Below are 26023 nucleotides of genomic sequence, written 5' to 3'. Positions count from 1 at the left end.
GTCGTGACACAGACAATTATAAACAGAAACTATCCTTTCATTTTTTGGTGATTAATTCAAGTGTTTAGCATTGGAAAGTTCATTTTATAAAGATGGAATTATAGTTTTACAAGAACAAGGAACTACCTTAAAGTGATCAGCAGAATGTATTTTCCTGGTATCGGTGGCTAATGTACTCGCTTCCCACCGAGATGGCCTAGGTTTGAATCCTGAAGACGGCAGATATTTTTAAGTGACATACTGATCCCCACTTGAGGTGCCTTGAGGAGAGCACTTGGAATGGGTATGCCACCCACCGTTAAACTGCGGACCCCTTGGCACTTTTCGTTAAAAGCAGGCTGATGCTGTCATAGGGTTTCTCTCCACCATTCCTCCTTTCCCATCCATCCCTAATGGTACAAATAAGCTTAGCTGACTGCCTCCCTTAAAATTACTACCACTACATATTTTTCTCTGAAATCTGAACCAATCGATGATATAGAAGCACCCAAGAGAGCAATATAACGGCACAATAGAACACAAAATAAAACAGGTAACACATTACACATAGAGGACACTCACATTGTAGATTGTTTGAGCTTTCGGCCTTCTTCAAGTAAGACTCAGTATATAAATATATAAACTAAGTCCATGGATGTCTTAAATGACAAAACAAAAAATCTTGCACAAAAGAAATTATCGCTTTTATTCACATTTTTACAATATCAAATAAAGTTATTTGTTCACCGCCTTTACAATGTAGCTACTGATACATTAGGAATGACAGAATTATTATTTCACTTGATAGAAAGCAAGTGATGACTCTCATCTCTACATAACATCCTGTCAAAAAATCAAATGATACATCAGATAAGCAACTGCAAACAAAGCTCATTTCCACGCAAGGAGGTATATCACCCAAGGCATAAGATCCATACATGCATACAATCAATAACTGAATTAAAAGCATTACAATAAATGTCATCATCTGAAAAGAAAACTGTAATTATTCAATAATCCAAGACTTTAAACATTATACATTCATTGGCTTCAAACTTTCAGATAGTAAATAACCATATTTATGATAATCTAAGGTTCTCCTTCTATAAAAAATGTGAACACACAATTCATGCATCTTATGCACAGGAAATATGTAAATTAGAATTCTTATTTTGCATACTATACCATAAAACACAACTAATAAATGTAATGATGTAATGCAAGTACAACTGAGAATTGTAGGAAACAGAAAACACACAATAATATATTTCCTCTGTAATTATTATAGTTAATAATCAAATAAAATGCATAGTTTTCTCCTCTACAAGACTGCCACACTGCTATGCTGAAGAACATCACTATTTCAACATAAGCACATGATCCCCTTTTTGGAATTGACCTTTTTATAAACAAGTTTGTAGAATTAATCATTTTAAAAAATTGGAAATATTTTTCATTTAAACATTTGCATGAGAAATCATAAAAACTGATGAAAGAATGAAGGAGAGCTTATCACTATTACCTTCTTCCGCAACAAATTTAAGTTGTGCAAGTAGGAATGATTTATAACCAAAATACAAATCTTATTTTTTAAATGATAAACTGGGAGCAATCTCTTGAATTATAACACATCTTAGTTTTAGTTATTAGAATGCTAACAAAGACAAGCACCTCAAAGATGCTGTCACATATATTTATTTTTTATCTATATCTCCACGGATACTACATATTAAAGGAAATTAAAATTTAGTTTCATCAATAAAATTCTATGCCATTCAGAATTTGACAGGTACCAGAATGTGAAAGCAGTGGATTCAAACCACACAAGTATTTGTAAATATATTGTGGTTCTTTTATAGGTTTAGACAATTGCTTACCTAGTGGAAATAGGCAGCAAAATGGATGGCTTTAGAACCATTAAATGCTGCCAATACAATCGAAGAGGCAACTGGTGAGGTAAGAAAATCTCCACAAACTGTACAGAACTTCAATACCTACCAATGGCTGCTTTAATATATTAGCCTATGAAGGAATAAATTGAAAAAGTGTGCTCTACCTCCTGGAACCTTGAGACCATTTGCTCTTTTGAAACAAGGAAACAAATGTCCATGCTCATTTTTTTATCATTGTAAGGCAGCAACACCAGTTTTATTCCCAAGAGTATCAACAAAATCTCACTCAGTCAAAAAAATATGTCTTTCTTATAACTCTATAACAACCAGCCAAATTATAATATACAAGATATATACAAACTCTTGGCATGGTAAAGCACCTTGAATTGCAGATACATATTATGACCAACACAAAGCTGTCATATAATTTCTTAAGACCTCATCACCCAGCATCAGGAAGTATCATTTGAAATTGGCTGAGTAGACAAGAACCTATACCAACCAATAAATCTTGTTGAAGTGAGAAGCAGGTGTGGTATCCTATGCTACTTCGCAACTTTACTTTGGTGTGGCATCACTTCTCCAAGCAACCGTTGCCTGAGACCCCTAACAGGTGATTTGTTTACCTTGGATGCTGAACTCCTGCTCCTGCTCCCACCCTTTTTCTTGTCCTTCCCATCTACAGGCAACTTCCTCCGAAGGTCGTACCCTAGGTGTGAGCCCTTCCTCCGGTCCACCCTCTTGTCTTCACCATTCCACTCCCTTTGCAGCCTCTGGGCCAACTCCATATCTTCCTTCTCCTGCCTCAACTTGGCCTCAATTTGATACTGCTGCTCTAAAAATGTCTCCGTCAGGCTCGACTCATCATCGCTGATTGTCACTACATCGTCTGAGGGGTCACACCGACTGCAGTTGCCTTCCCCAAACTGCTGAACATGGCTGTGCTGCATGTTGGTCAGCAATGGCCCACTTATCTGCTGCCTACCGGTTTCTGGGTCACAGGGCTGTCTCTTCCTCTTTCGTTTCCGCATGGGATGTTTGGACCCACCTTCCTCAACTTCTTCACAAAGACTAGCCTCTACACTGCTATGACCAAAACCCATTTTTGGGATTTTTGGTTCACCTGGACCTGCTGTATCATTATTAGATTCGCCGTCTTTGTCAGTTTCGAGGGCTCCGGTTCCTGCATTTGCGTAAAACAATGAGGTGTATAAATCATGTGGGAAGAAAATTATCTTTCTTTTTAGCAATCATATAACAACCAATCTCACTTTTTGCATGCTAATGTTGGATGCAACACAAATTATAAAGGACTACAAATATTGAAAGGGGATAATTTAAGATGATCGAACATAGTATTACCTCATTTTTCAGCTGCTGGATGAAAATATTTTTTTATTATCACCAGTAATAACCTTCTTAAGGATATTTTCATCTTCACTGACCATTTCCAAGTTGTCCTAAGCGATTTCAGAGCAAAGGTCTTTCTGCTCGGTCATGAGCAATTCCAGAATGAATTTTGCAAACATGAGAGTTTTTCCCAAATTCTTATTCAAAACTTCCCAAACAGTAGTTTTTGGTATTCCAAGGTCATTTTCTAGTTCTCGAACAGTCAATTGACGATCACCTTCAATTGCAAGTTGCACACGCTCGATGTTTTCCGGTATTGTATGTCAGTGAACATCGGCCAGAATGAGGGCCACTGTCAACAAATGCACAGCCATTTTTAAACGACCTATACCATTCCTTTATCTGTATTATGCCCATACTTTCATCACCAAAGGCCTCCTGTATCATTTCTGGGGAAGAGAGCCCCTCTGTTGTATATTACTTTTGTACCTATTCCTCCAGTAATTCTCACTATCCTTCCATCTCAACTCGCATGACCCTAAAATATCTAAATTTCCCCCATTACCCACTTTTCTAATTTCTCTGTTCTAATCAACGTCACTACATTCTAATTTTCTATTCTACCTGGTTTAGCCCTCTCCTGTTTTCTGCATTGCTGCTCTCAATTTCACTTGGCAAGAATTACATTAAATGATGGGTGGTGAGGCCCCATCTCTTCTGCTGTCATGTATGAAATGTAGCCTAGTCGACTGAGTTCATTAATTGTCAAGACCCACTCTTATAATTTTGTCCATAATTCTTGGGATGAATAATTGAGGTAGTTTCCTAATGCCTTCCTCAATCTACTTATTAATTAAAGCAAAAAATACTTAATAAACAAATTTCATTTGAATTATTTTTAAATTAACAAGCCTACACTTTTTAAGAATTTTAAGCCTACACTCATCTACTTCATGTTAGTGCAAGTGGCATTAGTTTGCCCATTAAATTTTTCTGCTGAGAAACATTGAAAATGAGCACCAGCATTTCTTAAAAATGTAATTGTTCAATGACTATTGCATCTACAGTGACCAGCTTGTGAACAATTATTATCCTACAAGAGACCGTTTTTTTTCTTGAGTATAACTATTATTGTGTGAGTATTTAAAAACCTACAGAAAGCTCAAAAATTTGACTAATGTCACAATACTTTGCAAGTTGCAAAAAACTCGAAGATTTAGAAAAACTTCCCAAAATGCATTTCAAAGACAATCCTATTATGAACTACTATTTATCTAAACTTTTCTCATACTTTAGCATCCATGGGAGTTATTTAAAAAAGGAAAAAATAAATTTAAACCAAAAGAAAATGGGATAACCTTTTACAAATCTGTATTCACACTATATGGACTGGACTAAAAATTATTAATGGAAAATTGAATTATGAGCATGCTATCACCACTCAGACAAAGGTTAGCTTCATGTCGTCATTGCAATTCAGTTTAAGATGTTACATTAAGCATAGTTCACAAATAATGGCATATCTAACTTCTCAGTTATTTTGTAAAAAATCCACGGATATTCAATACAAACTCATCTGCCAGCAAATGATCTTACCACAGAATGCTGACGGCCCTCGGGGTTCATTAGGAGAAATGACTGGTGGAAACAGCTCCCGCACAACATTACTTTTCATTGAAATCTGACTGGGATCAATCTTTGACGTTAGATTTACCTCTCCACTAGTCAGGTACCTGAAAAAAACAAGAGATAATTATAAAAATGATTTCATGCATAACTGTATATTATAAAGCAGCTTGAAGCAAACATAACTTTCATTCTCCTCAATAACACAAAATTTTAACAAATTTTCTATGGTAATGTCGCACACATTTAGAGAAAAGCCAGTATTGACTTTTTAAAAATCAGGAACAAAAATTAAAGCAGAAAAATTATTATTACCAAGTATTTGCACAAATTTTACTTTGAATCCAGGATTTCCACTCAGAAAGGAGAAATAAGTTCATGGAATTTTCCCAGATATAAGGATTTCCATAAAGAGTGACCAGGGCAATTCAAAACTTGCCAGAGAAACAAAATAGAAATTAAACTATGAGTGAACAATTTATTCATCATATTGTCAGTTACTGGAGAGTGAGCAATGGAGATCCAAGACTGAGAATGTGACAAGCATCATTTGCCAGTTTTCCTGAATATTACATGAGAGGATTTATGGCCTGCATCCCTCATAATAGATGTTCAACATCAAAGTGGTCCAAAATTTTTTATTTCCTCTTTGAACCACAGTGTCTACCAATTTTAGTGAAATTCATGTTCTCCCTTTAACACACCAGAATACCAGAATGATGTTAAACTATTCGGCTCAATCTCAAGTCTTTCTCCTCCATCACAAGACTTCCCTTATTCATTAGTTATCCTTACAATGTCAACAGAGGACTGAAATGAGAAGCACCAAAACACAATACATGACATCTACCAGCCCATTGGGTGGCAGGGGCTAATCAGAGTAATCAAGTCAGCAGCACTGCATTTAATACATGCTTTTTTCACCCACTGTACATCAGGCACTGGAGTGCCACATTTCTTATGTTTTACATCCCAATGGTGACTGGCTGCAGAAGTCACCGGATATGATGAGGATAAAGGAGGGAAAGCATGGGCATAAAGATAGGATATGAGATGCAGCACAAAAAGAAACTTGAGAAAAGCAACTTGAGCCAAATGAAACTCTCGTAGGATAAGTGAGTGGTGGAAAAAAATATCAGTTGACAAAGATTTAATCCTTTTATTGTGGACTAATAAATTTCTTCTTCTAATCGGAGTCATAAACTGCCTCATATTAATATTTGCCTTTGTTTATTCGGGTATACGATACACATAATAGATCCAGAGTTATACAACCTAGATGGCACACCAGGATAATCTGTAGTTGTTATTCCAATGTGACATTAATAACTACTCATTATGAGCAAAGAAACTCTGTGGATATGAAGAACATTTACATTGAATCCAAGGCTGAGGCTGCAAGAGAAATAAAGAAAATCACTTTTTGGATGTAATGAGAGTCTATTGACCACTCCATTTAAGAATAAAAGAATTAGTAAAATTTGTTAATTCTTTTGTAGAAAATGAAGGCCTGAAGGAATTTTTTTTGATAGGCAATACTCATATCAGTACTGAGAGCATTAGTAATAACAATGTGCCTTGGAAGATTATGTTAGTCAAAGCCCTCTAGATCATAATTATCATAGAATTAATTACCCAGTTAAATTAACTAATTTTAAAACTGTAACATTGGAATACTACAGTGGTTGGTAGATTTGAAGAAGGCCAAACTAACAATTTAAATCCAAAGTATGATAATGAGGTCAAAGTATAAGAAGTTCTTAATCTGTTTATATTTTTCTCTCAGTAAATTGGCAATGAACTTGGAGCCAGACTCACTGAAAGCTAGGCAACTGTAGATGTTATTCATGTAGATATATTGTGCATCTAAAAAAATATCAATAAGTGAAGTATGAGTATACACAGGAGTGGACACCGAATTCCTCATTCAATATAATAACATTTAGATAAAAATTACTTTAACCATAGAAAATAATCTTCTAACATATTTTAACATAATAAACTACCAGAAATGTAGGACTCTGTCAGACCTTCAGAGGACTATGTCAAAAAAATAATAGCAAGCCAACGATAAATATTATACAGATAAAATTCAACCAAAGAAGTGCAGTGCAAGGAAAATATGGAATACAATACACAGTCTTACAGGGAGAACAACCAGTTAGTTGAAGACCTGGTAAGGTATTTTGTAAAAGTAAGTTTCATCAAAGAGATTACTTCCACATTTCCTAAACATTTCACTAAAAATATAATAAACCTGCAACACAATTGCAACGTTTTACAGTATATTTTTGTAACATAATCCAAATAATATACATAATGTTAACTACAGGTATATGAATTACAGTATCTAAGTTAGAGCTTAGAGCTAAGAGGATAATGAGAACACACAAGTCCTTCCACCAAATCAAGGTTGTAGTCCATTCAGAGGGGTATGTCACTTAACTTGGTTACTTACATCTATCAATTATTCTTCATAACATTAGTTTTATTATTAACGACCTTAACATAGCTTTCAGTGAAGAAAAACATTTCAAGTTTAACTTTAGGCCAGATTAATGTGAATTAAAAGGAGACCCATAAAACAAATTAAAGATAAGGATTGTTTCAACGGTTCCAAGAATTTCCAAAACTTAAATATAAAATTATACATTTGGCCCAAAATGCTTATTAGATGAAATTTATTTTTCATTTTTGAGGTTCAAAGACTCAAGCTTCTGCTTCTATGTTTGAGTTTATTTTTGATTTCTAATAATTTATTTACATTAACTCACTGAGTTCAAATTTTTAATTCTGGTGGCTATCATTCCATGTCCTGAGAGATAATTGCTGGATAAAATTTCAGTGTTCTTAAAACTCATTTGCAATAATTACAAACAAAATAATTTCTAAATTCTGGGGTACAGTAGTCCGGTGGATAAACCTCTGAGCTACTGACCGGATGGTCTGAGCTCAGTTCCAGGTGATGCCACTGGACACCCTTGGCTTCTATTTACCTACATGCTAACTGCTTATCACCGCTAAAGTTAGTGGCTGGGGTAATTAATTACTAAGCATGTAGCATCAAAAATTAAGTCTTTCTTAATTTTTGGTCACATTATACTATTTCTGTGCAATTTCTTTTGTTTTGAGCGGGGCAGAAACATAGTCATTGAAGCAAGATGCAAGGCAGAGATTGGAGACTTTTGAAATGTGGGCATGGAGAAGGATAGAAAAGGAGAAGAGGACAGAGAGGAAAACAAACAGGGGAGAGCTAGCCATGGTATGGAAAGTGAGGGGACTCCTGTGGAAAAATCCAAAGGAAGCAGGAAAGATGGATTCAGAGCACGCCAAAATTAACTTGCATTTTTCCACAGCATCTGAAAATTTGCATGCTCACAGATGACAGCATCACAAAGAAAGAAGCTGCCCATTTACATGAGTAGGCCTATAATATGAATCAAAGTCGGTAACAGTCGTACAGATTAACTAGTCCAGCGATGCCAGCCCATTTGCCATTAGTGTATTTGTATTTTGATAGTAATTGTTCATCTTTTATATGACACTTAGAGTTAAAGATGATGCGACTCTATAATATTAAAGAAATGATTATGCATATCTTTTGGTTTGGTGTGGTATAAAAACTAGTACATATTGTTTGAATCCTCTAGAAATATAAAGAATGATGTGATACTAATTTTAATCATCAATCATCATGAGCAAGTCAAAATGAACAAATATTAATGATGATAAACAAGGATAAATTTTTGAATAAGTATTTTATCCGAACTAATGATTTGGTAAATTTAATATTCAAGTGATAAATCTACAGGTGTTTGCATGTATCTTAACTTCGTTTAGCTTAACCTTAACGATTAACCCAATATAAAATGATGATATAAGATTATTATGTATGGATACTTGAACTTTTCCCATTCTTGCCATAATTACAGGAATTTGTATTAGTAGCATATTGTAATGAATATGCACAGATAGGAATAGCCGATTAAACAGAAAGCAGCATTTAAGCAGAACAAAGATATACTCATATTAGACAAGGCAAGAGAACAGCATAACTTCCTATTTCAGATACTCCCATAATTATGGTGGCCAAGTTCTTGAACAGGTTAATCTTGGCTTCCAAGCAAACAACTATAGTAACTGATCACTTATAAAAAGTTGCAGAAAAATCTAGATAAAAAGAAAAGTAAAACATACTTATGAAGTGATATCCTTCCAGATTTATCATCCACACATGGACTAAGATGCATTGGTGTAATTTTTACAAGTTTAGGCTCAATTACTCTTCCATCTGGAAAAAAAGATAAAAAAAGGCACTCATTAGAATACCTGTCAAAATAAGATACACCTGAACTTCTAAGAAAAGGTACCAGGTCCAGGGCACTCAAGCTAGACCATATTTCTACCCCAAAATTAATATTCTAAATTGAAAATTTCCATTTATGCAATTTGTGAAAAATCTCATGTGTAACATCCAATTTAGTCTGAAATAGTGCTACATCTATAGAGTACCCAAGTATATTCACAAAATTCTGCATACTTTCCATTATGCACAGTGCCTACTGAATGGTACAGAAAACATTCCCATACATCTCACAAAAGTTGCATTACATGAACAGAAATTTATTCCCCTTTTTTCTTCCAAGATGTGCCAGTTTCCCAAAGGATCCTATGGTTACAATATAAGAGAAAATTCATATGTTCACAGGATTTCCTGCCACAAAACAACATGAATGGTTCAAATAAGAATGTGAAAAAAATACTGGTTATATTGAACTAAAAATTTTCATTGATATCTGGAAGAGTCTTACCTAGCCTTGAGCAACCTATATTTTTATGAATTTCAATCAGGATTTGAATCATGCTTAGAAGGTTTCCATCCTTCCAGTATGTTTAATGGGTTAATTGAAAATAACCAGATTGCTAAGGTCATGATGTCACAACATAAACTCAATGATGGAAACTTAACAGCATGAAGGCTTAACACCTATGTTTGTAAAAAGGTTTCAACCCAAAACCCATTAAGGTTAGCCAGTGTCCACTAAGCTATGATTTTGTTCCAACTATGAACTGGTTCCTGACTCAGCAAATAAACTTGTGATTAGCCGAGTATTCAGTACAATATTATACTATAATGAGTTAGAAGCAGGGGTAGTCAGAACAGAGCCTAAATGACTTCATTCATACTCTAAAGGGTTCTCACATTACACTAAACTAATGACCAAAACAAACACCAAAACATACCCTACCCTTGCATCCAACAATTTAGAATTTTTGGGAAAATGACTATAACCTTAAAATAGTTCTGCTCTTCCATAATTTCTTTGACACAGTCTATTAATGGATGTCTAATAAAAGTTTAATGATTGAAATTTCTGATTGGTAGGTTTCTGGTGGATATAAGCTACAAAATGGAAGTGACGATTCTCGAGTCTTCCCCAACAACACAACCTGAAACCCAACCTTTCACTGAGCCTATTTTTATCTCTGTACACTTCCTTCCTCCCTTCACTACATCCAACATCCTGCCTCTTCCTCGTTTGCCTACAAACTAAATTGAGGCTGAAAACTTTCCGTTATCCACAAACAAAGTAAGGTGTTCCTTACCCCAACACATGACTCTCACAGGCGATTTTCAGTTACACTCAACATTTTGAGGTTGGCATGACAACATGCATCACGGTCTGTACTACTTCAAATCATATGAAACAGATAAATTTTTTTCTGGTCACACATGTAATAGTATGAAAAGAATGAATAGGTTTCTTACCCTTGCCATTATATATTTAACTACATTATTCATTAAGATCTAGCAAGTTCTACTACATTTGCTACTTTGTGAATATGATTTTTGCATAGCCTCTTTTTTGAAGAAGTAAATAAATAATGGTAATAGTTCATAAAAATAGTGGAAAATCACTAAAATACCTAATAAACTGACTTAAGTCCCTTGACAAACTTTCTGTGTAGTTTAAACAAATGAGTATGAAGCGTGATTTTATTGTCCGTACATCTCCTAATGTACAGGTCATAATTTTACCTTGTATTGTACCATTGTATTGTATGTATTGCACAGGAGATAGGAATGAAAGTTGGCAGGCAATTTGTAAAATCAGTTAGATTTGCTGATGACCAAGCTCTTGTTTGTTAGTCAGCCAAGGGGTTACAGTCATTACTGAGTGAATTGAGAATTCAGAACGATAGAAATGGGAGGAGAATCAATTTAAATTAAAAAAAAGGCTTAGCGATTTTCTAGAAAGAGAAAGCCTAAGATTAGCATAAAAATAGGAGGGCAAAATCTAGAGCAAGTTAAAGTATCTCAGCAATGTTTTCTACCAAAATGGCCAAAGTAGAAGGGACATAAGGAGAAGAATTGCACTAGGCAAAGTGGTTTTCACAAGGGGGAGGCAATTGATGACAGGGATGTTGAGTAAGGATGTAAAGAAAAGACTCATCAAAACTTTGATATGGAGCATAGTTATGTACGGCACGGAAACATGGACATTAAAGAAGGATGATAGGCATAGATTGGAGGCTTTGAAAATTTAGGTGTGGAGAAGAATAGAGAAGGTGAAGAGGACAGAAAGGAAAGCAAATGAGAAAGTTCTAGATATGGAGGGGAAGGAGAGGGGATTGTTGCATGAAATCATAAGGAGGCAGGAATAAGATGTAGATGTTGTGTGGGATGAATGAAATTCATAGATGGGCTTGTTGTAGAGTAGGATATTGTGTTGTTTTGTAAAGAGAAACAAAATATTTGTTGGGTGGTTGTGTCCATCCAAAACCTACCCTTACTGGTAGATTGCATCCGTAGATGAAAGATGGCCTTTTTTCAGGTATTTTTTGCTTTAGTTGCTCCAGGAGGTTAGTGTTGTGTTGCCCAGTAATTGTTTAATCAGTGGAAAGATGATCTTTCAGAAGAATTCCTTTCGCATCCCAGAAAACTGAAGTCATCACACTTCTGGCCAACTCTATTCTCTTCGCTTTTTTAGGTGGAGGTTAATCAACATGTTTCCACTGCTTTGACTGTTCTTCCATCTCAGGGGTATAGTGATTGACCCAAGTTTTATCTGCGGTCACAAACCTGCACAGGAAATCTTGTTGGTTGCACTTAACACAGGTCAAAGATTGTTCAGAAATTCCCAATATGATGTGTTTGTGATCTTGCGTCAAGAGCCACGGCAACCATTTAGCAGATAATTTTCTCATAACCCATTCTACAATCAAAATGTGATATGCTTGTTCTCAATGCAACAATTTCAGAGCGTAAAAATCATTCGCCTTGACTGGGACTCGAACCCAGATCCCTCAATATCCGGTCGAGTGCTTTAGCCACTTAAGCTACCGAGGCGTCCTACCAGGACGCCTCGGTAGCTTAAGTGGCTAAAGCACTCGACCGGATATTGAGGGATCTGGGTTCGAGTCCCAGTCAAGGCGAATGATTTTTACGCTCTGAAATTGTTGCATTGAAATGCACATTAGCGGATGACTCCGTTAAAAGTTACTGTTGCGGCATCTCCCGCAGTTTCTTTGGAATTTATGCTTGTTCTGATGACATGCCAACAGCTTTAACAATTTCTTGCACTTTTAGTCGGAGATCCTTCATGACCATTTTATGCACCTTTGCAATAATTTGCACAATTTGAAATTTAATAAAAAACAACACTGAATATTTGTAATGAAGAAGAATTGAATTGAGGGTTAACAGTAACACCTTGCACACATCAATGCAAATTTGTGATAGGAGTTCATGGTCATATAAATGATTTTGCAGCAGATAATGAACATAATACTTTTGCGAATTAATAGATTTGAATAAATTAGAATGTTCTACATTTGGAAAATTGTAGTTAAAAGCACAACACAAAGTGCTTCATCCCAAACTGCCTAAAGAATCACATACTGGGAGATAAATATTTGAAATTCTTTCAATAGTATGAAAACTACAGGCTTACCAGGCATTTGTTTTGGCGGGGTTCTTGGGGCAACTTTGATAGGTTTAAAGTGGTGCATCTCTTGGTTGATACTATCACAACTTCCAGCGCTTAGACTGCTCAAACTTCGGCCTTTCTCACCATCTGAAAATGAAACGAATTATATGAAAAAAGCAATATTTCAAATGGCAACTTAAAAAATATTATGTAATGTATGTAGCTGAAAGTCATTTTTCATTTGAATTAGGAAGAAATTTGAAAAATGTTCAACATACAAGAATATAAAAAACAACTTTTGAGAGCATTTTTATGGCAATAGGAGTAGTGTGTATCATTGGAGAGCGATGTTTGGAGAAGGGTAAACGTTTGTGTGTGTGTTTTGTGTATTTGATGAAGGTTTTTGACTGGGTGAAAAGGAAAAAAACTTGTGCAAATTCAAAAAGAAAAAGATGTGAACTCGAGTGACAGAAAACTGATTAGAAATTTTTAATTTTAACCAGGAGGCTTGGGTTAGAATTGATGAAAAGAAGATGGTTGGTACAATATTGGGAGGACAGTAACACTGGGGTGTTGTCTCTCTCCCACACTCTTAAATCTTTACATTGAAGACATGGTCAGGACGTTCTGGAGAGAAGATGAAGGAGGGTCAGTGGGAGAAGGAAGGATTATGTGCATCAGGTTTATTGATAACATGATCCTTTTGCCAAAGAAGAAAAACAATCAAATGGGATGTAGCACCTTCTTATTGGCAAGAAGAAGTGCATTTTGATGATAAACAGAAGCAAGACCGAAGTGTTGAATGTTGGTGGAGATGAAGAATTAAACCACTGAATTAATAAGCTTGGTACTTTTTCACACAAAAAACTTGATTATAATACTACTGGTTTTGAAGCGTAGGTGACACCATCATCAGATACCTGATGATGCCACCCTATGCGTCAAAACTGGTACTATTATAATAAAGTTTTTTGTGTGAAAACAAACCAAGTTTATTTATTCAGGGATCATGAATTTTCACAAAGTAGAGCCTCTTCCCATCGAATTCATGAGGAAGTAAATATGGTAATGGTGGGAGAAAGGCTCAAACAAGTGTAGAGGTATAAATATCAGGGTACGGAGGTAATAAAAAGCTGGAGGAATGAAAAGGAAATCAAATTAAGAATAGTGAGGATCAAGGAAGTGTTCAGGAAGAAAAGAAATCTAACATAGCAGAATGGATATTGGGCTGAAAAAGACATTGGTTAAGCATTATGTATGGAGAGTTATGTTATATGAATGTGAAACATGGACTTCATTAAAATGGGATCCGGAAATATTGGAGACATTAAAGATGCCGGTAAGGAGAACAATGATGAGCACAAAATGAATAGACTGAGTGAGGAATGAGGTGTTGAGGAGCGTGGGAGAAGCGAGAAGATTGCTGAAAACAATTGAAAAAAGGAAAAGAAATTGGTTAGGACATGTGCTTCAAAGGAACTGCCTCTTGAAGGAGGTGCTCGAAGGCACCGTGGAAGGGCCAGGCAAGATAGGGTGGAGGAGGGTCAAAATTACAGATGATGTGGAAGAGGGTGATGGGTATGTGGAAACAAAGAGAAGGGCCCTGGAAAGGTAAACATGGCAGAAAAGAGGCTTTTATGGACCTGCCAACCATGGCAGATGATGATGATACGTACAAAATACAAGGGCACATAATAAAATAATGAGAATTAATGTATTACTCTCCTAATGTAGGCAGCTTTATGGTAAATACATGGCTATCCACTTTAGAAATATAAAAGTAATATGACATAGACTAAGATAGCCCAGGTCCAGATTGTGTCCAGGTATACCACATAGTGAGAATGAAAGTGCACTAAAGGAAATAAAGTTGAACAAGGCAGTAGGAATAGATAACATCCACAGGGAATGTTAAAGAGTTCAATGGAAATGGAAGGACAAGAATCTTTGAACTTACATGTAGTACTCATGAGGAAGGAATAAGGGCAGAGGATTTCATTTGGTCAAATTTGATCCCCATCCCGAAGAGGAGAACACCAGCAATATACGAGGACTAAGAACAGTAAGTTTAATTCCACATGCAGCAATAGTAGTTCTAAGAATTATCAATAGAAGGTTCGAGAACAGTACAAACAATTAGCTTCGGGAAGATCAGTTGGGTTTGGGAAGGGATGAGGAATGCATGACACCATCACATTGATGAGAACATTAGCAGAAAAGAATATGTCATGCAATAACAAATTTTGTGCAAGATAAGAGTGAGTGCGAGAGATCCACACATACTTCCCAGAAATTCAGTCCCTTAAACATATTCTAAGGGATATCTTCCCCATTCTGACAAACCACAAAACAATGGCCAACATATTACTAAAATGTCTCTCCATCACTTTTAAATGAACCACCAATTTATTTGACATACTGAAATCCACTAAGCCCTTATCCAAATACTCTGTAATCCACAAATCCACACTGATATCTTGCAACAGACCCAAATTTGAAAGATGTCCCGTTTTCACCACTCCTTGCCTCCCCTCTCAACTTACTGATTCTCCTTGAACTAGACTTGAACCATGGACTGCCCACTGGAGGGACTTGGTTCGATTCCCAGATGGCGTGTGAAATTCACACGTCTGGGTAGGGGTGCCAGTTCCTTTCCCTATGCTATGGTTTCCCCAGAAGTTCTGGTAGCCAAAAAATCACATAGATCGGGCGAATTTGAGGATTCCCAGAGAGTCCTGATTAGGTATCAAACCCAGGTCCTCTAGTCAACAGTCCATGGCTCAAGTCCCAGTGAAGGAAACAAGAAAATTATACCAACCTGCAATCAACTCATGCTTCAGGAAACCCTTTACGTTATCTGTGCTACCAATCGCTAAAGGCTTCATTGTGTAAGATGATGTCTTCTTTTTACCTGGTAATAAAAATAGAAAATACAAAGTTTTCTGCAATAAATCTTTACATAAAATTAATTGATTTCATTGAACCACAATCACAAATGTTGTCATTATAAGATTATTTGGAACGAAGGGCATTGTCACCTCTAAAAAGACATAACCAGATAGGACTTGCCCATTGATAACAAAATGGAAGGAGGAATTTTTAAGTCTTTAATTTGTCTACTGAGGTGGGGAAAGAAGAAGGGCAGTTTCAACCACAAACATAATATGAAGAGGCGAGTTAAGTGCATGAGGAATATACAGATAACAGAAACCAATTAGTATGGAGGACAATCCACAGGTTTTAAATGCCGGTCACCAATACATGACCAAACTGACCACTGGTATTCAAGCATGAAAAGGATGTAATCAGTTAAGACATATGTTAGATCTAAAGGGTCAGAAATTTCCGTGGATCTTCAATCTGTATTGTAACTGGAAAATGTATATTTTTGTATGAACAACACACAAGTACGTGTATGTACAATAGAATAATATAGCATACTGCGATTATTGATGGATATTATGTGCATACTGCAGTAAAGTAATTATTACCTGATGATATTGCTTCATTAAGAAATTATGGTTATTATTTTACAATTAGTTGTAGCACAATGGCTGACTACAAAACTACAATAAAATAAACCCTTCTTCAATTCTGCATACTTTCTATCTCCTTTCATTCCATTCCACATGCCTAGTCCTTCACTCTCCCTATATTGCCTGGCAAACATTTTCCCCTCTATTATAGCCTCCCAACAATTTATAGCTAATAAAAATGAGCTGTATTCATATCTACGGCATCTATTAGATTTCTTCCAGTCCTCTCTAATCTTTTATCATGCCTAATACATTTGTTTTAAAAACCATTATGAAATGAAAATCTTCATTCATTAGAATATGTCTAACAAATTATGTAGTATTTCTTTACATCATACAAAGACTCCAATGTAACTATGACATCAGCAGGAGCAGAAATAAGTATCCTCTTCTTTAACTATTTAATAAAACTTGCATAAACTCATAGGTCCCAATTAATCATAAATAATTGTGAACCGAATGGCATCACACATTGCATATATGACTATAAGATTGAAGTGCAACCATGAGAGATATACATCCACATCAATACCCTGCAAGCCACCAAAAAGGTGTGTGGCATGGGGTGTAGCACCAGGAAGAAAGGATAAGGGATGAGGGGGTTAAGGTTTTTCAAATGGATGGGGGGAACCTACAACAAAAAATATTTATATATATAACCATGCGCAGTCCCTACCTTGAAGGTTAATACTTATTGTGTCGAACTGACTCCTGGGAGATTTTGTATACTAGCATTCTGGTCTCTTATTGTTCTTAGAAAAAATGACATTTTAAATCTGTCAGTCTTGCAATCTCTCTCTCTAATCTTATATTCGTGATTCCTCCACCCGTAATACATTGGGGCTCATATTATGTTCTTGATGCCATCGGAAAAGGACCCATCTTTAAATTTATAAGTAAGTTTAATCTATATTGTAAAAGCCACTGTGTAAGGGAATCCCAGCCTAAATTTTCTAGCCAAGTAGTTATGCTGCTGCGTTGGTCATAACAATGTTTGATGAATCCAACCCCCCTCCGCAGAACTCGATCTAATTCCGAAGTCAAATTTGTCTCTGGAGGATCCCATATACTGGCAGCATACTCTAGGTGGGGCCTGACTAGGGCACAAAAACATCATTCCTTCACTTTTTCATCGCATTAACCTAGCACTCTTTTTACAAATCCCATATTTTATTAGCACGACCGCATAGAAGATAGAAGAGAGATAGAAGTACTAAGGGCACCATAGCATCATACTTTGATATAAAAAGGTTCCATGCAATCTTTGACATTCAGCAGTGTATATTACAATTTTGTACAAGTTTTAGTGCATAAATGCTAATTTTGGATGGACACAATGGTAAAACAATGATTCCCTTGCCCCTCCTAACAAAACACTTAACTTACATCTAGCACCAAAATCAGCCCCTCTTCAATTCCACATACTTTCTTCCACCTATAATTCCATCCAAAATGCCCATCCTATTCCTACCCCTTCCCCATTTGCCTAACTTTGGGCCCTCCATCAGTCTTCAACATCTCATTGCCAGTCAAAATGCTCTATATCCACCTTCCCTGCCTCCTTTAGATTTCTACCAGCAATCCTATCTCCTCCCCCACTATACATTACCTGGTACTTCCTTGTGTGTTTTTCCTTCTACAAATGTCACCATTTCTATCCTTCTCCACACCCACATTTCAAAAGCCTCCACAATTTTCACCTATCACCTTGCTTTAATGAAAATGTTTCCACGCCATAGAAAATCACTCTCCACATCAAATTTTTGACAAGCCTTTTCTTAACAGCCTTACTCAACATCCCTGTCATAATGTCCCTCCTCCTTAAAAAGGTTTCTTTGCCAAACACAATTCTTCTTGCTATAAGGATATAATATTCTTCTTCTTATCCTACTACTTTGACCATTTTGGTTCAGACCTTCTGAGACAGGTAAACTGTTTCACCTGCTCTAGTTCATGAACTCCTATTTTAATATTAAACTTAGCCCTTTTCTTTCTTGAAAACCTCGTAAACTTTGTTCAGTTTAATTTATTCTCATCACGAATAACATCTGTACGTGTGTTACCATCTATTATCACTGCTTACTTTTGAAAACACTTTTATGGAAACAATACTGATGAATTGAGAGAAAGTTTGGTCATGCAAAAAGAAACCACTCTAGTTTCTAGTTGAAGACTGATAAGTTAGCTTTCTTATATTACCAATGATTTCAACAAAGATTTTATTCCCAGTAAATCACATTGTTTAAGCGGTCCTAAGTAACTGCACAGTCATTCATCACGATTGAGTGTCTAACCTTCAGTTCAGCATTAAGTTCATTGACTATCATTATGTTTTACATCACTACATTTATGTAACTGTAAAAGTTCAAAAATTAGATCATTCAAAAAAATAATTCATTTTTTGTGTAGAAAAATGACAGAGAATATCTTACCCAGAAAAATATCCATAGGCCCTTTCATGGCTGATGTTGAACTCTTTAATGCCTTATTCTCCTTGTTCTCTGTCCGGTTTGGTTGATTTGAGCCTGCCTTATTTTCCAATGAAATCTGCACAGTCTTTTTCACTGACCCACTAGGACTAGTAACTTTAAACCGATTCCTCTGTAAAGTAAAATTAGAATTTGAGTAAATTAATAAGCAGGAAATACATAGTGCAGTAACAAGAGAATTGATTGAAAGAAATGGGCAGGCCTTCACTAGCCAGAACAATTTTATTATTACTTAAATTTTCAATTACAATGAATCATTTTTAATGCATTTTCATGAGGCAAGTTAACTATCCATACACAGTTTTTTAATGAAGATCAACAAGATGATTTGAAATCATAAAAATTCTTACAACACAAATTAAATTGGCTAAGTGATATAATTTTTAAAAACAACTAATGATTACAATACCAATTTATTCAATATTTTAACTGTTATATACTGGTTTTATAGAGTAAAAAATTATCACTAATTACTATACATACTTTCACCTATTAAATACACATTACAGAGCAAAAACCAAACCCAAAATTACCTAAATTCATGTGCAATATGTAAATGATGGAAAAATGTTTCTTAGGATTCAATCACAAGGACTATTATATTTTTACTATTCAAACAACCTGTATTTATCTTGTTATGCAGCTATTAATTTTTCCAACAGTCATCCAAGTAACCTCCTTTAAATGAGTAAAAAAAACTAGGGAGAAGAAGAATTGGTTAAAATATTATTAGAATTGATTTTTCAGAGCAATTATAAATATTAACCATAAACATAGTAATCAACCCGAAGGTCAGTTTGGTAGGTGATGGTAAAGTTCACTCAGATCTAAGCCTGACTGCATGTGAAATTTACATATCAGGGTAGGGGGGCCAGTTTCTTTCCCTGTGCTGGTTATGGTTTCCCAGGAAGAAATGGTACCCGAAAAATCACATAGCTTGGGTGGAGCTTAGGGTACTCTGAGTGTCTTGCACGGGAATCAAACCCAGGCCCTCTTGTCAGTAGTCCAACCCTCTACTTCTGGACTACCGTGTACCCCAATTATAAATATATAATAAAAATATAAATTTCCTCACCAAGGATCATACATATAAAAAAATGAAGGTACATACAGGATTCATCATACACTACTGTTGTTCAACATACATTTTACACAAGTACACAAGTTTCACAGGCCTGTTTTATGTTACAAAGAACAAAAATAATACCATTTACAGAGTACTATTTGCCAAATGCAAAATAAATAATAAATATTATGTTCAAACCAACCATTTATTTGTTATAACACTAAAATCCATCAACGGAATAATGAAAATTCAACAGTAAAAAGTTTTTCACCCTATATTTGAACATGACCATGGATTTGGAGGTTGTAATTTACTCTGGAAGAGAATTACAGTTTTGCTCCAATAGCAAATGTATTTTTTTAAGGGGATATTAGTTCTGCCGTGATTGATACATATGCACTTCTTTCTCCTTGCTTAGTATGGATGAATATCAATGTTTGACTGCAATAAATTAAAGAACTGTGAATTATAAGAAAAACTGCGTGGTGTATATACAAGCTTGGAACTGATAGGGGATTCAATTTTGGTTGCTGCTTTGATTAACCTACCTCATCCAGCATCATTTTCCGAGCCACTTCTTCATCTAGTTCCAATGCTTTCATTATCTTCATAGTTTTCTTGGTCAACTCCTCACTTTCCTCTTCCTAAAATATATTTATTGCACAGGTTAAGGAAATGATTTCCACCTCAAAATATTTTCACATAAAAAGTGTCCAAATACCCCTACATAATATGAAAAAAACATGACATGTCTTCAAATATATAAAAGAAGATGAAAATATTCAGAGGGCTAAGAGATAACTCTACAAGAATACAAAGTCAACAGCATCCAAATAAAAAAAGGGAAGAAGAATAAAAATTAAAATAAACCGGAGTAGCATCAGAATTAAAGCTTTTAACTCAATGAAAGATGCTAATCTAATAATGCTAGATAATCAAGCAAAGATGCTTTCCTTTGAGTTCCAAGAAGACCACATATAGCTTATTCCTATCAGCAATAAAAAATTAGGCTCTAAACCAAAATACAGGTGTGTAAGGTTTACACTCATTGCAGCTGTAGCAAGAGGGACAGACATGTAAGGCAGTAGAAATTTCAATTCAATACCACAGAACATATGTCAAAAATAAACAATGGAGAACGCCAGCCACTGAGAAAGTTGTGATGCCTCAATTGAGAAAATATGCAAATGAACAGGGGAAAAAGCAACTGAGTTCCACAGGATACAGGGGCTAATCAGAATCAACATTTGGTTTAGACTTCACAGTAGCCATAGATATACATGGAAAATGCAGAGGGATTCAGAAATATATAAGTAAGACGGCATTATGATTAGGTATAGATTTAGAAACAGCATGATTAATTCACCTAGTTTCCCAGGAGTAGATGCAGGTACAGATTATTATTTATTAACAATGAAATGTAACATCCAATTCAAAAAGGTAAAACAAAGAAGATGGTTTAGGAAATGGAATGTAAAAGCATTAACCAGAACTACAAGAAAAGATTATCACAATAATGAAACCATATGAACAGTAAATAGAAAAAGACAAGGAAATCAAGGATTACAAATCATAAGAATAAGAAGATGGATAAGAGAGAGAAACAGAAGAATATAGTTACAAAGTTAGACAGAAGCAAGAAAAAAATTTTTAATAATAATCTGAGGTGGGGAAACTGAGTGAAATAAGTACAGTGAAATTTGCAGGGCAAAAACAAGGAAAGTTTTCAAAGGAAGGATGAAATTGGTGCACTATAGAGGAAGATGAAAGTAATGTCAGGAAGCAAGAAGGGAACATTTTCCATTCAAATAACAAGGATGAGTCAGGAAAATCATTAATTGAACCTGGAAAGATTCAAGGGAGATGGAAGGAATATAGAGAAGACCTGTACGGTAAAAACATTAAACCAGCAACGTTAGGCATAGAAAGAGAATATGACATAGACGAGGATAGCTTAGGTCCAGGCATACTTGATGATGAGAGAGACAGGGCATTGAGGGTATTAAATTCAATTAAGACTGTGGGGGTGGACAACATCCTGAGGAACTACTAAAGGGTTTACGAAAATGTAAGAGAGAGAGTTTTTACAGTCTAATTCATAGAATTTATGAGAGAGGAATTGGGCCAGAAGACTATGTCAGATTATTTAAGTTCCATCCTAATAAAGGGTAAGGCAGACATATAATGGGACAATGGATCAATAAAGATTAGTGAAAATTTTGATACGAGGCATGGTTTTGTATGATGCAGAAAAAGGTTATTGAGAAACATAATAGGTTTAGATTGGAGGCTTTTAAGATGTGGTGTGACGAAGGATGGAAAATGTCAAATGGATGGATTGAAAAACTTTGCGGATGATCAAGCATTATTTCGCCAGTCAGCCATGGGATTGGAATGCCATTGCAATAGGTATGGAGTGAGGATAAATGTAAATAAAACGAAGGTTATGCAGTTTTTGTAGAAAAAAAACCAGTTTAGTTTAATATTAAAATAGGAGTTCATAAACTAAAGTAGATGGAAATGTACCTATTCCAGAGAGTTTTGGACCAAAATGATCAAAGTAGAAGGGACATAAGAAGAAGAATTGAATTTATCAAAGCTTAGACAAGGAAGGAAATGATGACAGGGTGTTCTCAAACAAGATGCTATGAAATGGCATAATAACTTAGACATGGAGCACAGTTTTAAAAATCCAAAAAGGAAAGGAAATGTGGATGGATGCAAAGCATTCTGGATGACAAAAGGATGTGGAAATCTGTGATAGAGGAGAAAATTATGCAAACAAGGAAGGGGTATAAATAAGATAGGCATGTTGGACAGAATGAAGAAAGGAAGTACTTGGAATTGAAGAGGCTTTTGGAGTGTCCGATTTCTGGTTGTGCTTTTTTAGAAACATGTAAATGGTACCATTGTATCAGCTTTGATCATTATAAACCCACCTTAATCGGCAGACTACCAATAATAATAAATGACATAAATGAGAGGTATGCGCCCAAGTTGAGTGTAATAATTCTACCAACCTCTACTGCTTGATTTAGGCTGCAAGTGGTGCTAACTCACCTTAGCCCTCAAGACACCTAACTCAAATAACCAAATCAACTATTTAATTCTGGTAACCAAATTTCAGAGATCTTATACAAATTTTTTAGTGAATCTTATGCCAAACTACCATAAATGTACAAAACACAAACAATTATTTTATGCATGAATGCTTTAAAATTGCAGTAATCAGAATGCATTTAAGTAACCAAGAGTTATGATATGCTCCATATGCAATAAAACAACACTTCAAGAATTTGATTTATAATTGGTAGATATCTAAATCTATGTCACTAATCAGAAATAATATTCACTACAGCCAGAATTAAAAACTTAAAGGATGGTTGCTGTATTAGAAATAAATATGGCTAATACTATACGACCATACTCAGCTTATGTCATTTACTTGTAAATTATTGATGATTTATCACTAATATAAAGCCCTGCGGCCTTTCAAATAATAGCCACTTTACCCAAAGGCAGGGCTAGAAATTCAATAGCTGCTCATAGTGTCGTATAAAAAACTGCAAAGTCAGGGAAGTTTATTTCCTTTCAACTCATACCAAAGTCCAAGATTTAACCTAGAACTAATAGATAAATACCACAACACAAAATGATAGAGATTTCTTTACTCAAATCAAAGCCATGCTTTGAAATGATCCATTTCACTTTTAAAAAATCACTTTTACCACAAAATCTGCAATTTTAATTGCATAACTAGCCAGAAGCCTTCATAAAAATGATTAATATATTTTGTTTAATTAGCCAGAATGGATGGAAATATTTTACAAAACTATTTAAGAGCATGCTGATTTTCTAAAACGCTTATCATTGGTCAACAATTCCAATTAAGAAATAATCTAAAAGAGTAAAAAAAAAAGATTGTAGGATGACTACATTTATAATGACTTATTTTGAGTTTGCATAAATTTACAGATACAATCAGACAATGACCTGCTTTCAAATTCAAATATAAATACCAACAATATTTTTAGATTTATACGCCAAATAGACCTGAAATTGAAGCCAAATCATCAGTTCAGCAAGTAATGTGGATCCTAGCAGGCCTTACTTTTGCATATCAAAATCCAACTTCAGCCATGTCTATTGTTTGGCAATGGTTTTTCTTGGACAGAGTACAGTACTTAAGAGTTGGTGCAAATATTGAAATTCTTAGGGCAAATGGTGATAGTAAAATTACTAGTGGAAACAGTGCAGAGAACCATGAAAAAACACGCTTCATGAAGGGTGGTTTGAAATCATTTCATCAATGCAGAATAATTACTCAACATCATCACATAATTCACTGGCACATGCATAAGTTCTTCACAATCTTTAAATGAATATTCATTTAAAACCGACGGTAGCGACAGTTAAATTACATAAATCATGAAGCATACGAGAACATTTCAAACAAATACACAACCAGGAAAGTGACAAATCTCACTTTTACCTAAGAATGAATCTCGCAATAACATCACAAAATAAAACCGACAATGAAGTCAACAGACTAATGTTAAGAGATATTGTGTTTCACCGACTTGTGGCACTAGCAGTTAGAAATTTCATTTACTTTCAGAACTGGAATAATCAATACTGTCCAAATGGTTCATTAGATAAACAATCGAATATTCTGTGTGTATAAAAAACAATAAAGCATCATTTCAACATGCATTATATACATAAAATAACTAGTAGCACATTTTATATATTGAGCCACTATTATTGACCATTTGCCAAAACTCTGTTTAAAGGGAACGGTTTGTGTAAACATTATAAGTTTCTCATTCTATGCTTTGTAGGATAAATACCACATATAGCATATAAATATTGCACCGGTGTCATTTAATGAACACTTTAGTGGTACCTGCAGCTTCCTTATTAAATCAGTGCTAGCCTTCTCTTCTTCTTCGCGTTGTCTCCTCTGCTCTTCTTCCAATGACTTCTTGTGCATTTCATATTCCCGTCGAACTTCTCCTGGTTGACTAACACATATGGGACGCAATTCTGGAAGACAATATCATTCACCAAGAAATAAATGACGAACTAATCTTGGAGTTACTATGCCAAAGGCAAAACATAAACATAGGATTGAAGTGGAAATTCACATATTCAAGGTCGAATAGACTTGGCAATTGCCATAATAAACATTTGAAAGAACTACAACTACACTCAGACGGTTGAAAATGACTTGCTGCAAACCTAAGTTACTATTACTGTGAAAGAACTATAACGCTATCACACCGAGTATATAATTGAAATAACACGCGAACACATATTATGCAATGCATAATACAATCTAAGATACCAAACAAATTACTTTGACGGTAACAAGAGTGCTCCAGAGAAAATAAATACGAAGACTTTGCGAAAGAAAGTTTGCTATTTTTTTAAGCAGACAACAATAATATTACCTGCTCTGATTTCCTTTGCTTCACCTCGTAGTTTTGCTTCCACATACTCGGAAAACTCACACTTAATTAGTTCCCATAATTTCACGTCAATAACTCTGTTATCTTTAGTAGCTGCCCTAAGCCATCCACCTACTCTAGTTCTGCACATAGGGCATTGTAGGCTTACATTCTCCATTGTTCCATCGAAACATTGTAAACATAAACGGTGTTTGCAGGGCAATGTGACTGGTTCGATAAAGACATCCCGACACACTGGACACTCGACATCAACCAAGGACAGAGGTTTACGAATGTTCTTCCTTAATATCCCAGGTGATTTCAAACTCTTCGCCATTTTAACCGCGAAACGATCTATCCTACACCCAAACAAAAGAGTTCAGTAAAACGGTTGATGTTGTAGATGGTTACATACGCATAAAATCACTATAATTATATAATATTCTAAATTTCACACAAAAGATATTTAAATATGCATGAAAACTCATTTATCATTTTTCTACATGAATATATTTCTTGAATAAAAGAGGCACCCAAAGGGTTTACATAAATGCCAAGTATGAAAGTTTTAGGAGTACAGCATGAACATTGGCCGTAACAGATATAGAGATAAGTAGTACTGTTTCTGTTTGGATTCGTAGATCTTAATGATTGAGAAATACATCCACAATGTTTACCTTTATTACATCCCGAACTATATAATC

At 35.2% G+C, this 26023-nt stretch overlaps 1 protein-coding gene across 1 annotated transcript; it reads right to left on the bottom strand.

Moving 5' to 3' along the window:
• Window positions 1–661: 661 nt before the first annotated feature.
• LOC139687127 (E3 ubiquitin-protein ligase RNF169-like) lies at window positions 662–25674 on the bottom strand. Its single transcript, XM_071584250.1, has 9 exons — window positions 25323–25674; window positions 24776–24915; window positions 20418–20513; window positions 18747–18915; window positions 15597–15689; window positions 12803–12925; window positions 9045–9138; window positions 4818–4954; window positions 662–3054 (listed from the first exon to the last, which is right to left on the bottom strand). Exons 1-9 carry the CDS (start codon window positions 25654–25656, stop codon window positions 2417–2419), a joined length of 1824 nt encoding a protein of 607 aa, XP_071440351.1. The 5' UTR covers window positions 25657–25674; the 3' UTR covers window positions 662–2416.
• Window positions 25675–26023: the final 349 nt, after the last annotated feature.

Source organism: Hetaerina americana, unplaced genomic scaffold (genome assembly GCF_022747635.1).
Source record: "Hetaerina americana unplaced genomic scaffold, ioHetAmer1.1.p SCAF_17, whole genome shotgun sequence".
NCBI lineage: Eukaryota > Metazoa > Arthropoda > Insecta > Odonata > Calopterygidae > Hetaerina > Hetaerina americana.
The sequence above is the reverse complement of the archived record's forward strand: the minus strand, read 5'-3'. Positions and strand labels throughout refer to the sequence as shown.

Bases quoted from the DNA above. Each gene is read 5' to 3' on its own strand.
- LOC139687127 (XM_071584250.1), bottom strand. From the start codon at position 25,656: ATGGCGAAGAGTTTGAAATCACCTGGGATATTAAGGAAGAACATTCGT. The intron at 18,916-20,417 runs GTAGGTTAATCA...TTTACTTTACAG, and splicing joins GGAAAATGATGCTGGATGAG to AGGAATCGGTTTAAAGTTAC. The intron at 4,955-9,044 runs GTATGTTTTACT...TGTTTTTTTCAG, and splicing joins GGAAGGATATCACTTCATAA to GTACCTGACTAGTGGAGAGG.